At 44.6% G+C, this 15,231-nt stretch overlaps 1 protein-coding gene across 1 annotated transcript in view; it reads left to right on the top strand.

The window, feature by feature from the left end:
- BMP1 (bone morphogenetic protein 1) overlaps nucleotides 1-15,231 on the top strand; it is a 475,212-nt gene that overhangs the window by 195,196 nt on the left and 264,785 nt on the right. The window contains exons 5-6 of the mRNA XM_085633801.1: nucleotides 10,236-10,414; nucleotides 13,274-13,379. Coding sequence (XP_085489927.1) covers nucleotides 10,236-10,414; nucleotides 13,274-13,379 — 285 coding nt within the window. The remainder of the gene's footprint in view (nucleotides 1-10,235; nucleotides 10,415-13,273; nucleotides 13,380-15,231) is intronic.

Raw genomic sequence — 15,231 nt, 5'->3', positions numbered from 1 at the left:
TTAATGAAGGATACTCGTAGTGTTCTTTTTCCTGGGAGCGTATAGCTTGTCTACTATGTTTTATGATCTAACATGTGTATATTAGGAGTATTAAAAAAAGCTAACAAATGGAAAACTCTGAACCTTAAACTTATCTCTGCAGTAGGGTATTACATGATAGTATCTTACTGAGAATCTAGGGGGGTGTTTACTACTCCGGTGGGGCAGTACTTTAGGGATCCTCAGTGAGTAGTTGAAACTGAATGGAGGCCGGTACACTGAATCTTGTGTTCTGTGCGATTATATCATAAGTGGCGTACACTTTCTAGTCATCCATTTAGGTATCGGTGTTCATTCCCGTGCTTCCCCTAGGTTTTTAACCACTTCTTGGCACTGAGGTAGCCCTCCTTGCAGTTGATGATCTCAGGATTATTTTGGATCATGGTGTCATAGCAGCTATGTTTCTTTTTGGACTGAAGTGCCACATTTGCCACTGTTGTGCATCCTGGTACACAATCTTCTAACATTAGGCACCAGCGCCAACGCTTTATGGCTCTTTTCCTTTTTGAACCACCAAATCCAAGCAGTTTTAGTTCCTCCAACACAGTTCTTCTTAAATCATCATCATGATAGTGGAACAAAGAGAGATTTGCCGACCAAGGCCTTGATTCCTTGTTGTTGAGAATTTGGGCAATAATTACTGTACATGATAAATACGCTTATGTCCGGTGGGGTATTTCCTTGTGTACTGATTACAATGCTTGCCTCAAAATAAATCATGAGAGTGGTGTTTGTATATAACTCAAACCCCATAGAATAGGGGTCTAGCCCAAAGTCTAAGGATGTCGATCTTGGGGAATACAAACTTGCATTAACTATAGAATATGATGTAGGCTCCATAAACAAACGGCAGAGGAGCAACTCGTAGCAAGGAGTATTACACAGTCGGCCTTAGTATATGCTTTGAAGTGTCCACTCAGGAGTGATAGGAAGCAATCCAAAGTTAAGTGCAGTATATGGTCAGGACTGGCATATGCTCTGCGTAGTCTGCTGCTGAGGCCTAACAAGGAGTAGCCATTTCACAACCAGCCATGCTGCGTGCATTAATTAGAATTATTGCTAGAACCCGATGTCAGAATACAACTTTTCTTTACGTCTTTTAAATAGCGCCTCGTTGTATGCCTTGACTTCTTACTTATCCATGTGGACTTGCGGCCCAAATCTAGGAATTGTATTCTGCAGTTGGATTCTTAATAGGATTGTAGCCCGGATACTTCATTGGTAAACAGTAGCCTCATAAGCTACTACTAAATAAACAAACAAAGAAACAGTCCCAGGACCCCAAGAAAAGACTTCACAAATCTCCCACCAGAAGGGTCACCCCTCCCACCCCAGCACCTCATATCTGTACTTGCTTAATAGCAGCATAAGGTGGATTCAGCGCTACGAAGTGGCAAGAATGTGACATGCAAGCTCTTTATAAAATATAATTAAATAAATAAAATGCTCAGAGCCTACATGTGAGCCTGTTGGGTTCCCTCCAAAGACTTATTTCTGTCCCCGTTGCAGTCCTCAAATACGAGATCCAAACATTCCATATCATGTAAAGTACAAATAGAAAAAACACTGGGCAAGTTCACAAAGGCACACCATAGTATACTTTTGAACTCATTGCACACTGAATGAAAGCTTCAGCAAGCCTGCTCGCCCGCATGAAAAACCTTAAAACGTGGAAGTCTTATCCACAGGACTTCTCCAGACTTGGAAGAAATCTCCCCACCGCTCTCATAAGGAGCTGGATCTCCTCCTGGGGCAGTTTGGCAGCTGTGACAACCCTCTCCCTCCATTGCAAGGGATTAGACCTCAACCCTGAAAACTGTGTCCTCAATTCAGAAAAACAAATGACTCCATGCTACAAAGTGCCATATGGTGATGTACTCAAATATAATACATTTAAAGTGGCTTCGATGGGGTGTCATGAGTTGGATCATGATGTTCATAGCATGGCTGTAGATACACTTGCTTTGCATACTCCTTGTTTTGAGTCACAGGGTGTAGACTGACTCTTCCCTTGGTCCACAACATACATGGGCACAGATTCGACCCTTGGATTGTTTTTTCTGCCATCAGGTTCAGATGATTACAATCGTATTTGTTCAAATCCATTAGATCAGCTTCATACACTCCAACTGCAACTTCTACCTGGGCTTCTGGTGCAAGAAGACACTAAGGTACAGGAGAGAGAGAGAGAGAGAGAGAGAGAGAGAGACAGAGACAGAGAGAGACAGAGAGAGAGAGAGAGAGAGAGAGAGAGAGAGAGAGAGAGAGAGACTGAGAGAGAGAGAGAGAGAGAGAGAGAGAGAGACAGAGAGAGAGAGAGAGAGAGAGAGAGAGACTGAGCGAGAGAGAGAGAGAGAGAGAGAGAGACTGAGCGAGAGAGAGACTGAGCGAGAGACTGAGCACATTCGAAGATGCAGCATGAGTAACTGTTGGATAATCCAGACCTGTTCAGGGAGCAGGATTCCCTTGAAGTTGAGGAAGAGACAGTGGGCCACTTAGAAGAAGTTCAAGTGTATGGTTATTCTGTCTAAAGCACTTAGACTTGCCAAGTGTTCGTGCTGTGCTGCCATGTGAAAGCACTTTGCCCACTATTGGGCAACAACCCCATAACCATTATATGCAAGGCAGCAACATGGTCAACATCACACATGTGCACAAAGCACCCACATAGCACATACAGCAAGCTATGATTTGCCAGTCGGTCTCAACTCTATTGGAAACCTCTGCCTCATCTGCCAGCTAGCCACAGCTGTGTGGACACTGCTTATGGTTGATGTAAAGTATGTGTGTCTACAGCCGCGAATGCTATAAATGCAATATGTTTCTTGTCCTGTAGGTATCTGTTTGTAGCGTGTAGTGCTGTAGATTCACCTGCAACTTCCTGAAGCAGGTACTAATTGCATGTTTGATGTTGCAGTAGCTCCAATGCACAGGATGTATATACCTGGTAATACACTCCACTTCATCTCACCTTTCCCCCCTGTACAGAAAACAGTTTAAGGGTTGAGTTGGTGCCCATGCACACTGTGGACTAAGGGATGAGTCACTCTACACCCCAACACTTGAAGCTTCTTCACAGAAAAGAAACTTGTAATGCTTAGAGTAGACCCAACACTAGATGACAAAAGCATGTAAAGCATATGAATTGGCAGCACTACACACTACAAACAGATGCTTACAAGATAAGTAACCCATTCCTTCTGTAGCCCAGAGACTGTGGTAGGAAGGGTAAAGCTGGAGACTGAGTGGTCCGTGTGTCAGAGCAGACAGAAATGGGGCCGACTGCACAAGCTTCTGAATGGTTCTTCCAACAAGTTCTGTGGTTCGCACTGAGGTTTGTGGTTGTGTTATTTTAAAAAAATGCTCTCTGCTAGTGATTTTATTTTCAAACACTGAGTAGGGTTGTTGCAGCTGTTGGTGACAAAGTTCAATGCGGAGGATTAAGAGCTCTTCCTTGAAGAGAAATCCAGGACACATGCAGAGCTCAAAATCTGTAGCTGCTTCTTTTTTTGGCAAGTGATGGTCTGCAATTACATGAAAGATGATGAAATAAGGCTTTGGCTGCTCCTCACACATAATGTAGCTTCCTGTGACATCACTGTCCGTAAAGGGGTGTGGTGCACAGAATAGCAAACATAGACAGAGGATGAATGCAGTAAACTGTGGGTGGCTGATGCGCACTCACCGGAAAAATGCTGGGGCTCCTTCCAAGGAAATCTTCGTGGACACGGAGGACGTCTTTAACACAGAAAAATCCAAATGTGATGGTTTGCAAAAAGTACAGAAAAATAAAACTCACCGGCGAGAGAACAGATAGGAAAGAATAAAGAAGGAAATAATTCTGCCGCACTTGGACATTTGGTGATGTCTTTGTGGAAAAGTTAACAGTTTTGCAAAGAAAATGAATGTGTTCTTTGTTTTTAGGTCCAGATACTGAATTTGTGGATTTCTGAGTACAGGACACGAACTCCCCAAGGAAAAGAAAACTGCATTGTTCTGTGGCACAGAAATCAATCAGGAGTAACAGCTGGTCCCCCCTGCTCTCTGCCACCACCCCGTCTACCCCCCTGAGAGAAGATGAATACAGATGTTCCCAGGGCCTGCCCTTGAAAAGCAGCCTGGGAAAAAGTACGACTGTCCATAAGGGAAGGGAGGCTTTGCTTGGTGAGCAAACAAGGCCACTGGAAGTGGTGCTGCTGGCCAGTAGTGCGCTGACAGACAGAGGCAGACACAGCCATTTCCTGAATCCTGAGAGAACTGGGGCAGGATCATTCCTCAGGCAGGCTGTTGCCACTCATAGGCATTTACACACTTCCTGCTATATTCTGGCCCAGGGCCGGACTGGGAACCAAAACCGGCCCTGGTAAAGAGCTTGGTTATACTGCAAAAACGGCCCTGTAACAAAAACGGCCCCTGGGGGCCCAAAACCGGCCCCCACCCGTGCGGCGCAACGGGGGATTGCACGGTGCCCGCTACGGCCAGTCCGGCCCTGTTCTGGCCTGTTAGAAACACCAATGCGTCCAGCGAGGCTTCCATTTTCCTTTCGGATGGTCCTCATTGGCTGGTCCACTTCTTGAAATCAATCCAGTGCAGCACACGTGGTGCTTACCATTGTCATGGTTCGTGATTTCATGACCACAAGTAGGGGGGAGGGATAAAGCCAATTTGAATAATGTTGTTAGGTACCAAACCAGGCTAGTGTCTTCTAGGATGAAGAGGACAAATGTTTTATATTCTCTCTTTCTGCACCAGCAGCAGGACAGAAATATCCATTTAAATGGAAAATATGCACGTTCAAAGAGTAGTGCAACTATCATTTGAACCCAGAAATCTGTCACTAGCGACTGGAAGAAGTTTTGATTTAATCTACTTGTAGGCCCGCCAGTCAGTAGCTACAAACCCTGTAAAAAAAAGGCCCAAAATTAGAGTACAAACACAACAGTTGATGGACAGAATGCAGAACAATGTCATACATTCACCCCAGTACAGAGATCTGGGCCTAATCCATCGTTTTTTGCTCACCATGCCGTTCCAGTTTGAACCCAGCCATATGCAAATCAGTCTTGACCCTGTGCCTCATGGGAACAGTCCAGCCCGAACTGCCAAGCCAGGTCCTCCCTGGACTGGAAACAAGCATCCTAGGACCGGTTTCGGGTTTTACCCCTCTTCAGCCAGGATAGCTTGATTCCAGTGGCATGGAGAGCACGGGACCTACATCTGGGCATACCCAGAGTACAGCATTGACTGCCACTCAAATGTTGGCAGACAAACGCTGGTGCAACATTGGCAGCCAGCAAGGCTTATTGTATTGTATCATTTGCATCTTTTAATATTCCTGTCGAGGCAGCACAGTGCTTCTTGCCAGTCTGGTAAGAGGATAGAGTGGGAAGCTTGGGTGTGGGGTGTAAGGTTCAGAGGTTGGAGGCAAAGATTAAACTGGGCGTGGGTCGTTCTTGAATAGCAGGATTCAGTGGGGGGATCCTAGTGGATTTTGATCCTGGCCCTCGTATTCGTGTGGGGAGCCTCCGCATTCACCAAAACCCTTTTCAATCCCTATGTGGTCCAGCCAATTCATAGTCTAAACAGATGTGGCTTCGCCTTGATGTTTCGTGCTGACAGCACCTAAATGTACTATTCACCAACTAATGAACATAATAAGTGGATGTATGTCGTTACAACGCACACTTTTACAACGCATGCACTTACAACGCATTTTTTACAACGCAACATCCACTACAACGCATTCCATTACATAGCATGACACTACAACGCATTTTTAAAAACTACCTTTACAACGCATTCCATTACTTCGCATACTACCTTTACAACGCATACCATTACAGCGCATAATATTAAATTGCATTTAAGGTAAGTATTGGATAGTATAGGGGTAAAAATTACTATTCTAACTCCAGGGGGTGCAACAGTAGGGTAAGTGTTGGATTGCGTTGTAATGGTATGCGTTGTAAAGGTAGTATGCGATGTAATGGAATGCGTTGTAAAGGTAGTTTTTAAACATGCGTTGTAGTGTCATGCGATGTAATGGAATGCGTTGTAGTGGATGTTGCGTTGTAAAAATTTTGTTGTAAGTGTAGTGTGTTGTAATAGTTGCGTTGTAAAGGTTGTTCACCTAATAAATTGATGAAGCTCTCTCCTTACCTGCTACAAATTCAGTCTTGTTTGAAGTACAACTGATTTTAGCTACATTCATTTAGAACAGAGATCAGTTTGCTATGAGCTAACTGTCTGGCCAAAGGACTTGTAGGATGTGATAAACCGTCTTTTTTGGAACCGCCATTTCCTCGGCAACAAATCAAGACTTGAAAACTTATGTTCGACAAGACCTTGTCTTTGGCTCCTCGAGTCAAATTAAGGAGTGAAGAACAGATGTCCTCACTTCCGGGAATCAGAACCCTTCCTTACAATTCCGAAGAAATTGTTTTGCTGGAGTACTTGATTAGCACGTCCCTAAGTGAGACTTGCATTTAAAAAAGGGGGAAACAAACCAAGTTCCTCGGTCACACTCATCCCAAGAGAAAACATGATTTATTTTACTACTAGTGTTTCAAGACCATGAAATACACAATACACTACCTACTCGCCTGAGAGCGTATCCATCTATGTTCTTATATTTGTAAGTCCTCACAATGCATTTTTTGATGTGGACCAATGCTCTGCTTTTCCTCTTTCTCGCAACCTTGCAATGTCCACGATGAACAGTCTCAGGAGTTCATTTTGCAGAGCATCTCCGTAAGTGTGGGTAGTTGATTACTCACCCAGTGGCCAATCAAAGGCTGGGCACTAGTGGAAATTGTAGGGGGACCTGCAGAGACTGGTGTAACTACTGCAACACTTGGTGGTCGCTCGCAGACTGGCACTGGCAGACACTATTGGGGGGAGCAGATACTCTAACTGGGGAACAGTGTCGCATCGGCTTAGTTCTGGAGAAAGCAGATTCACTAGCGCAGCAGTGACATCTGTTGGTCGGTGTCAGTATAGCACTGGTGAGCACCAAATTGAAGTAGACTCATTGGTGAAGCAATGACGTGGAGTGAGTGGCTTGTCATTGTGGCCCTAGCAAAGATCTTGGAGTTAGATGTGGGGAGACTAGTAAAGCAGCGAGGTAAGGGGCGACATTTTTTGAAGAACTGAAGGGAGCAGACACTGCTGTACCATAGGCAAGAGGTTGCCCCTTTAGAAGCATTATATGTTTACAAGTTTTTTTGTGAGCAAAATTAAACCAACACAAAAAACCTCAGCTATTATTATCTTTACACATCAGTGCTTCCCTACTGCACTTTATAGACACTTCTCACTCCTTAGAGTACGTATTTACTCTCAGAAGAACGCCCACTTTCACTTAATTGATTTGAAACAAAATACAGGCGTGAAGGACCACTGTGAAGCCAAGGTCACCTTTATTGAAAAACAGAGAAAGACTGCAGGAACGTCACAGAGAAAAGCACCAATAGAGAAATACCCCCCACCCCCCCCCCCCCCCCCCCGCGCGGGCTGTAGAACTTAATATAGAAGCATTTAGAAGCAGTTTTCTGGTATACCATCTCTTGATGAAAATAAATTGATCTAGTTCCTAACATGCAGGCAGAAGATGGCTGAAGGCTGGCGTGGAGAGAAAAAAAAGGGCAAGGGCAACACATCACTGCAACAATCCATTTCTCACTGCTGCTACTGTAGATAGCTAACCCCTGGACATCCGGCACGTGCCTCATCAAATCCTTGCCTCCTCTGGCACTGTGTGGAGAAAGGGAATAATACCTGAATAAAAACTTAATTTAATACTGTGCATGGAAAATAATTCAGAAAAAAACCCCACCCCACCTAAAAAGTATGGGGTTTTTTCATCAAAAGATGATCCCTACCTGCCTCGGGATTATTGAACATAAATGTTTTGTCCCCATTGCTGATCTACATAGCCTGGCAGGGAACCACACTAAAACTTTTGCTCCAGTGGTGATGAATTCTTTCTCAGTGACCTGTAAGTCTATCCTGCACTGCAGTGTAACAAGACTAGGATCTGTGAGATGTGGATTCTCTAGCCATTCAATCACTGGCCAGTTCCTTGGCTGTGTCTCAAGTCACTCATACTAGTGCTGACTGGAGGTCTTTTCATCCTCCAGAGGAGCCTCATTTAGGTAGTCGAGAAGCTTGTGCCTCAGTCATAGAGGTAGCCAAGATTCCCTTTAAATTACCTCCTCTAGTAATCATAGTACTTCAAATCCGTAGGTCGGCTGGTGGTAGGAGGCACCATATAAGGATCTTTGTGGCCCGTGCACCATTCTTGAGTAAATGTACTACTCTCAATGTTGGAAACGAAAGTGAACAGGCAACTATCCAACTGTTGGCGCCTGCTAGTCGTGCCATCGTGTCCCTGTAATGTGTGCTTAGTTGTTGTCATCCGTTGATTATCTCTCTCTCTCTTCTAAGCAGTTGAAGACTTAATATCCTCAAGAGCCTGCGGACATTATTAAAAATTCTCCTTGAATGATGCCCATCCAGAAATTTCTGTAGAATCTGAATCTTTCTTCCTGGGGGCCACCGCCCTCGCTCACCTTCCTTAGGGGACCTCCTTCCTCGGAAGTGCTTGCCAGATGTACTGCCAGTCTGTACACAACAAGACTCAGTCGTCACTGTGCGGTGTTAAAATCAGAATACCAATGTGCCAGCAACTCCCCCTCTGTCGCTTCAGCTGCTTACCTCCTCCACATCATTGCAATACCGCCTCTGGCTTTTGGAGGGACACTGGCCTATTATATGATTTAAATGGGGGGTGGGTCCCCTGGCTTGCTGTATGTGTCGCTCACTTCAAGAGAGCCCGCTACCCACTGTTCTTTGCCTGCTTGCGTCTGACACCACCATCTTGTTTGCCCAAGGCCAACTCTCAGGTTAGTTATGTAGCTCACTGTGGGAACACCAGCCCCCTCAGCACCTCCCAGCAACTGGATGCGGTCCAAAAGTCAGAGCTGCGCTGGAACTCTTAATAGAAGAGGCTTTATTAAAGGCTAGCAGGAACTGCCTCGTAAAGCCAGCGCCACTTTAAAAGTGACAGCCCTGTATAGGACTGGGGACAATCTCTACCCAAGTCTACCCCATTACACACCACCAGGAGGGCTTTGAAATATTCCCAGCTGGGTGTGAGGCCCTTTCTTGGGATCCTGGAGTAATGTGTGATTACTCTGCAGCATCCATAGCTAGTATTGTTGTTTACGCTCCATTTGGACACCTCAATCCACAGAGGTAGTAAAGCCGAGCAGTAAATGCTTACTGCATTCGATGGAGTGGAATGGTCAATCGGATACAACATAACACAGCAAGCCCACAGCACTGGGCTTTTTAGGCTCTGTGGATTTTTAATGGTTTTCACTTCACTGTGATCTCCTTAGTTGGAGCAATTGTAATGTCTGGAACATCAAACTTTTCACATGAATGGCTCCCTGTCTGTGCTTCTAACTGAAAAGACCACATGATGTATTTTATCCTGAAACATACAGTTGCTCTGTCGAAAGCTCATGGAGCTGATTACATTTTATAATTTCCTAAAAATGTCCCGCAAGTTAAATCTCCATCGCTCTTTGCAAAAGCAGCGGACTGAATCTTGTCGTGTGTGCTTGCGTTCAACATTGTGCCGTGTTCATTCCTAAATAGAGTACGGTGATCCTGGCGGATCCAGGGAGCTATGATGCATTATACATATATCTGTGTGTGTATGGCAAGTGGGTGCTATCTTCAAATCAAATGTTGGGGACCTCATACGTGGCTTGGGGTTCTACTGGGTGGGGGATAATTCCATGCATATTACCACCTAGAAACCAAGAGAAACCATGTGCTTGTTTATTGGTGGAGCATACGGTAATCCGATCCAGTGCTTGAAGCTGCTAGTAAGTTTCTGGAACGTCCACTAGTCCTTCTCATCCGTGTCCCTGTGTTACTGCCACATTGCTGGCTCACTGCCCTGATTAGTTCCTTCTAGAGTCTGATTGTTTTGTGGTGACTGTTGCAAGTGACCACATATGCAGCTTGCTTTGCCACGTTCCGTGCCACTCAAAGAGGACAAAGACACTTTTAGAGTGAAAATTGAGCATGGGCACTTATGCAGCCGCACGCACCTGACACAAGAGATGTGACTACAGTCGGTTGTGGACAGTTCTCTGTGACACTTTCTCTTCTTTTCCATTCAGGTGCTGTTCATACGTGGGTCGACGAGGAGGGGGTCCCCAGGCCATTTCTATTGGCAAAAACTGTGACAAGTTTGGAATCGTGGTGCACGAGCTGGGCCATGTGATAGGCTTTTGGCATGAACACACAAGGCCTGATCGGGACGATCATGTCTCCATCATACGGGAGAATATCCAGCCAGGTAATGAGGGCAAGCATCTTATGTAGACGTCCTTCCAGGCATATAACTAAATGAGAGAAGACTTGTTTACATTTTCCACATGCCCTTCCATGCAATAATCAGCTGTAGGTGCCCACTCTGCTCTTTGTAAATGTTCTCCTCATTCAATACTCCTTAGCTGTCACTCTGCCTGATCCAGTGTTTGTTTCCCTCATGATTCCTCCCCTATGACCCTTGGTGCTTTGACCTTTCCTGTGCCATTTGTTTCTTCCTTTTCCTTTTAACACGTGTTTCCCTTTAACCTTGCTTCTTCTCTTCATAGGCAACTCTCTAATCAACCGATTTATAGATGTTTAGCTTCAGACAATGTTTTGTTTTACTTTTCGTGCAAAATCCCCCTTACATTTTCACTTACATGATGCAACATAAAGCTAGGAAGCAACACAGCACTGTACATGTTATTGCGGGTAGGCCACTGATTCTTTGTTGTGTCTGTAAGGCTAGTGAGGGGTGTAGGCGAGCAGGTTCCTGGAACACCTGGAGCTTGGAGTAGGGAGGTTTCAAATCCGTGGCATATGGGGTACTCGTTGAAGACATGTTTTGAGAGCCTATCCGAAGTTCTGGAGTTTAGTGGCAGGCCTCGTGTGTGAGTTTTGTTCTAGGTCCAGAATGCGTAGCTTGAGGCTTATTTTCAGATTTATTTCATTTTTGCCCCTCCTGATTTTAATTCCGGCAGTGTCTTTACTTCGTGCGTTGCACTGGTCTTGTGAGATGGTGACTTTTCCTCCCATATTGGAAGTGCAGTGATTGCTACTGCCTCATAGGTGATGCCCCCCTTGAGGGCAGCTAGTGAACATTCATCAGGGTGATAGCGACTAATACTTATTTAGTACTTTAGGATGGGCAGAGTCACGAACATTGATTCGCTATATAGTCGTGCTTAAGGCAGGGAGGTTGGTAAAGAAGCAGTGCTTGGGTGTGGATTCTAAATTGTAAGCCGGGAACGTAAGGTTTTATTCTGTGTAGAAGGGGCAGGTGGTACTCGTATATCTTGAGTTTTCTTGGCGCTGAAGGTGGGAGGATATATATATTTATTTATTTAGTGCTTTTTAAGGACCAGTTGCTGTTTTATGTCAGTGAACTATTTCTGTATGGTGGGCTTTTTTCTCTGGGTATAGAGGATAAATTCAGTCTTTATCGGTTTTAACCTGAGAGAGGCATTTCAAATTGTCTTAGATGAGGGCAATCTGGAGATTTTCAGTTGCATTTGGGTGTTGTTAGCGTACTGCTGAATTTAGATTTTGTGGCTGGCAAGGAAGGTTCCAAGGCTCTTGAAATAACTCCAGTGACACAGTGGAAGAGTAGTTAACTCCGCCTGCAATAAGACACAGGGAGGGAGATCAGTCAGCCTCAGGATGACTTCAAGCCAACACTGATCATTGCTTGCCCAGAGATTCCAGGATGAGCAGAGGAAAGCAGAGAGTTGAGGTTAATGGGTTCCTGGGCGGTGCACGGCCATGAAGTGTTATAAATAACAGCAAGGCCTTTGCATGTTTTGTATGTGCCATTGATGTGGGTTTGCTGTAGCCTTTTGAGATGAGGGTCTCTAGAAATATGTAGAATTGATGGTCAGCAAAGTCTCTTAGAAACTTATATTTAGCTTGTGAGTACTGCTTGTGTCTACAATGTCTGAGGAACGTCCTGCTGTAGAGCTGTGAGATTGATGTGCCTACTCAGGGAGGGGTGATGTTTGAGGTTGGAAGGGTGTTTGTGTTTATGCATGTGAGGTTGAATTAACTGCTCCTGTGGCCATCTGAGGGCGATGATTGTGCAGGGCTGAAAAGACTAGAGCATGATGGTGACCGGCCTGTCCCTTGACCCTTGCCAATCAACGGTTAGCTTTATCTTTCTCCACTATTAGCATCCAATTCCTGGAAAATCACTCCTTGGATGCACAAAGGGAGATCAGCAGATTAGGAGGGAGAAGGTGGTGACTGGTTAACAGGAAGGTGACATGGGCCTGATTGCTCACATAATACGATTGTCCAGGCATTTCAGTGGTGCCTCTGATGTTCCACGGGCCATGGATTATTGGTATTTAGTGACTGAATGGAAGGAACGTGAAATTAGTAGTGCTAATCCGGTCATATTATTAGTTCAGTCATACCTTTGATGCCTCTCCGTGTTCTGTGATCAAAAGATCAGGCCTCACGCTTACCTTACGTTCGAAATTCGGTTCCTTGGTGCTCTCTTTCTGATCCTCTTGTTGGTCCTGCCTGTTCTTTTTAGTGCTCTCTCTCTGGCCTTTATGTTGCCCAATCCCTGCCCTTTATGTTGCTCACTCCCTGCCCTTTTTGTTGCTCTTTCCCTGCCCTTTTTGTTGCTCTTTCCCTGCCCTTTTTAGTGCTCCCACATCATGGTCTTTTGGGAGGTTCCTCCTGTTGAAAGTTCCTCCCTAAGGTCATATCAAGGATCTCTCTTTGGGGTCCTTATGGAGCTCACTGCAAGGCCCTGTTGATGTCCTCTGAGTTCTCTCATTCTGGCCATCTTGGTGCTCCCACTCCTAAATCTGTGGTCCTTTACTGTACAGCCCGCAGCTCGTTCTGCATTTCCACCCTGCAGAAAACGCCATTATGGCGTTTTCTGTGCTACCCTTTCTTTGTCCTCCATTCTGTGTCCTAATCGGTTCTCTATCCAGTGGGCCTTTTTCTTCACCATCTGTTTACTTTCTTTGCTCTGATGGGCATTTCTTTGCCCTGGTCACCCTGAGACCCTTCTACAAGGGCTGATGGATAAGTGCTGAATAGGTTCCTCTCTGCCTCACCAGTGATAGAGTGATGCTAACATACGCACTGTTTCTCTCTTCCCCTCTTTCCGCAGGGCAGGAGTATAACTTCCTTAAGATGGAGCCTGAAGAGGTGGAGTCTCTCGGGGAAATCTATGACTTTGACAGCATTATGCACTATGCACGCAACACTTTCTCCAGGTGAGATAAGAGAGTTCTGTGATCGTATGGAGGGTAGAGGGAAAAAATGATCACACCACTGCAAACTGCTGCTCAACTTCTTCATTAATGTATATCAATCAATCAGGATTTATAAAGCGCAGTGGTGAGTTTTTGGGGTAACCATTCGAAGGCTAGCACTAGGCAAACTTTATATTTTTTTTTAGGTCCGTTGAGCAGTGCCAAGTTGGAATATTTATTAATTTAGGCATTCTTATACAACACACTCAACCCTGAGATATCAGTGCACTGAACTCGAAACAAGCGAAGACATGCTGCAGCTGCACCGAACTGGAAAGAAGAAAAAGCAATTGATCAATTGAATAAGCAAGAAGGACCTATCTGGGTTTGAAGTAGGGAAGATGGGTATGTGGGGGCAGGGTGGCTTCAGACGTTTCTACTAGCACCGGCACATTGAGAACGAAAGTAAAGTACCGTCTAAACATTTATTGACCAATAACACAGTACATAAAATGCCAGTGGAGGTGTTTGTGTTCTTGTCTTCGCTTGCATTTGCTTTGGACGTGCCATGATGGTTGTTTCAGACTGATATTTATTTTAGGACTGTTTGCTGCCGCATTATTAAAAATTGCAAATATAAAGATGAAAAAAAACAATTAAACAAGAACAGTTAACAAAGTCACGTTGGGCTAGGTCCATAATGAGTCAACAAGTTGAGTAAACGTGGGTGGCGGTGGATGGAAATGGGGAGGAGAGGAAGGGAATCAAGATGGATGTAGGAACCAAGAATGGGAGGATAGTTTGAGGAGGACAGAAAAAAATGTAAGGCATAAGAAAAAGAGTGAGCTATTCAAAGTTTTGGAGGTACAAGAATAATGGAAAAAGAATAAATGTGAACGTGTAGGCGACTCTGAGGGAAAGACTTCAGATGAGATTGCCATGTTTCAGCAAATGAGAGGGAGTGATTTGGGAGGCTCTCAAAGAAGAAAGTTTTTTGTTTTTTACAAAAAATGAATAGAGATTCAGACTGCCGAAATTTCAGTGGCAGCAAGTTCCTAATCAATGTTTCAGCTCCTGTAGAGGATTGCATGGTTGCTATTCTTGTGTTGAATTTCCTTGTTTCAAGTGTCAGATTCTCTACGATTCTCAAATTCAGTTTGTTACCATATCTTTTGAGTGTGGCTCTCAGATAACATGTTTTATTGAGATGTGAGATGTAATATTTTATATGGGATACAGGTAAGGACCGTAGTTAGATGCTTGTATTTTTTGGCTCCTGATAAGAGGTTGACAGCCGACTGTGTGACTGCTTTCATAGGGGCCAAAAGATGGGCATGAAAAGCAGCGAAAACAGAGTTGCCACAGTCCACTTCGAATGAGATCAGAGACAACACTACCTGTCAAAACTCATTGTGGTGGAGGAATGGTTTAAGCTTTTAGATGGCAAACATAGTGGCTTGGCATTTGAAAGCCAGGTGCTCATTGGGAGACTGTGGTGAAGATGTGAATTAATGCATCTGCCCAATGATTTCACCTCCTTTGATTTTTAATTTATATCTTCATTTTAAATGTTGTGTTTACTTGCCTGTTAAAGGAAATACCTTTTTTGTTATGATGTAAGGTACTGATCGGAAATTAAAGCCACAGAGTGTTGTCTATTGAGTCACCCAGAACCTCAGAGTCTCTAACCCTGTCCTCCTTACAGAGTAAGTCTTGACTGCTCTGCCTTACTGCCCTCAGAGCTTAAAGTGGCTATTCCTTTTGTAGTGAACCAGTACTGTGGCTTTCGGATACGCGCTCGAAATTGCAGGATCGAGACATGATACTGCCCAGTAACCTCAAACTGTCCCAAGTTCCCCAGACAAGGGAATCA

The sequence above is a fragment of the Triturus cristatus genome, chromosome 11, assembly GCF_964204655.1.
Source record: "Triturus cristatus chromosome 11, aTriCri1.1, whole genome shotgun sequence".
In the NCBI taxonomy this organism is placed as follows: domain Eukaryota; kingdom Metazoa; phylum Chordata; class Amphibia; order Caudata; family Salamandridae; genus Triturus; species Triturus cristatus.
The sequence above is the reverse complement of the archived record's forward strand: the minus strand, read 5'-3'. Positions and strand labels throughout refer to the sequence as shown.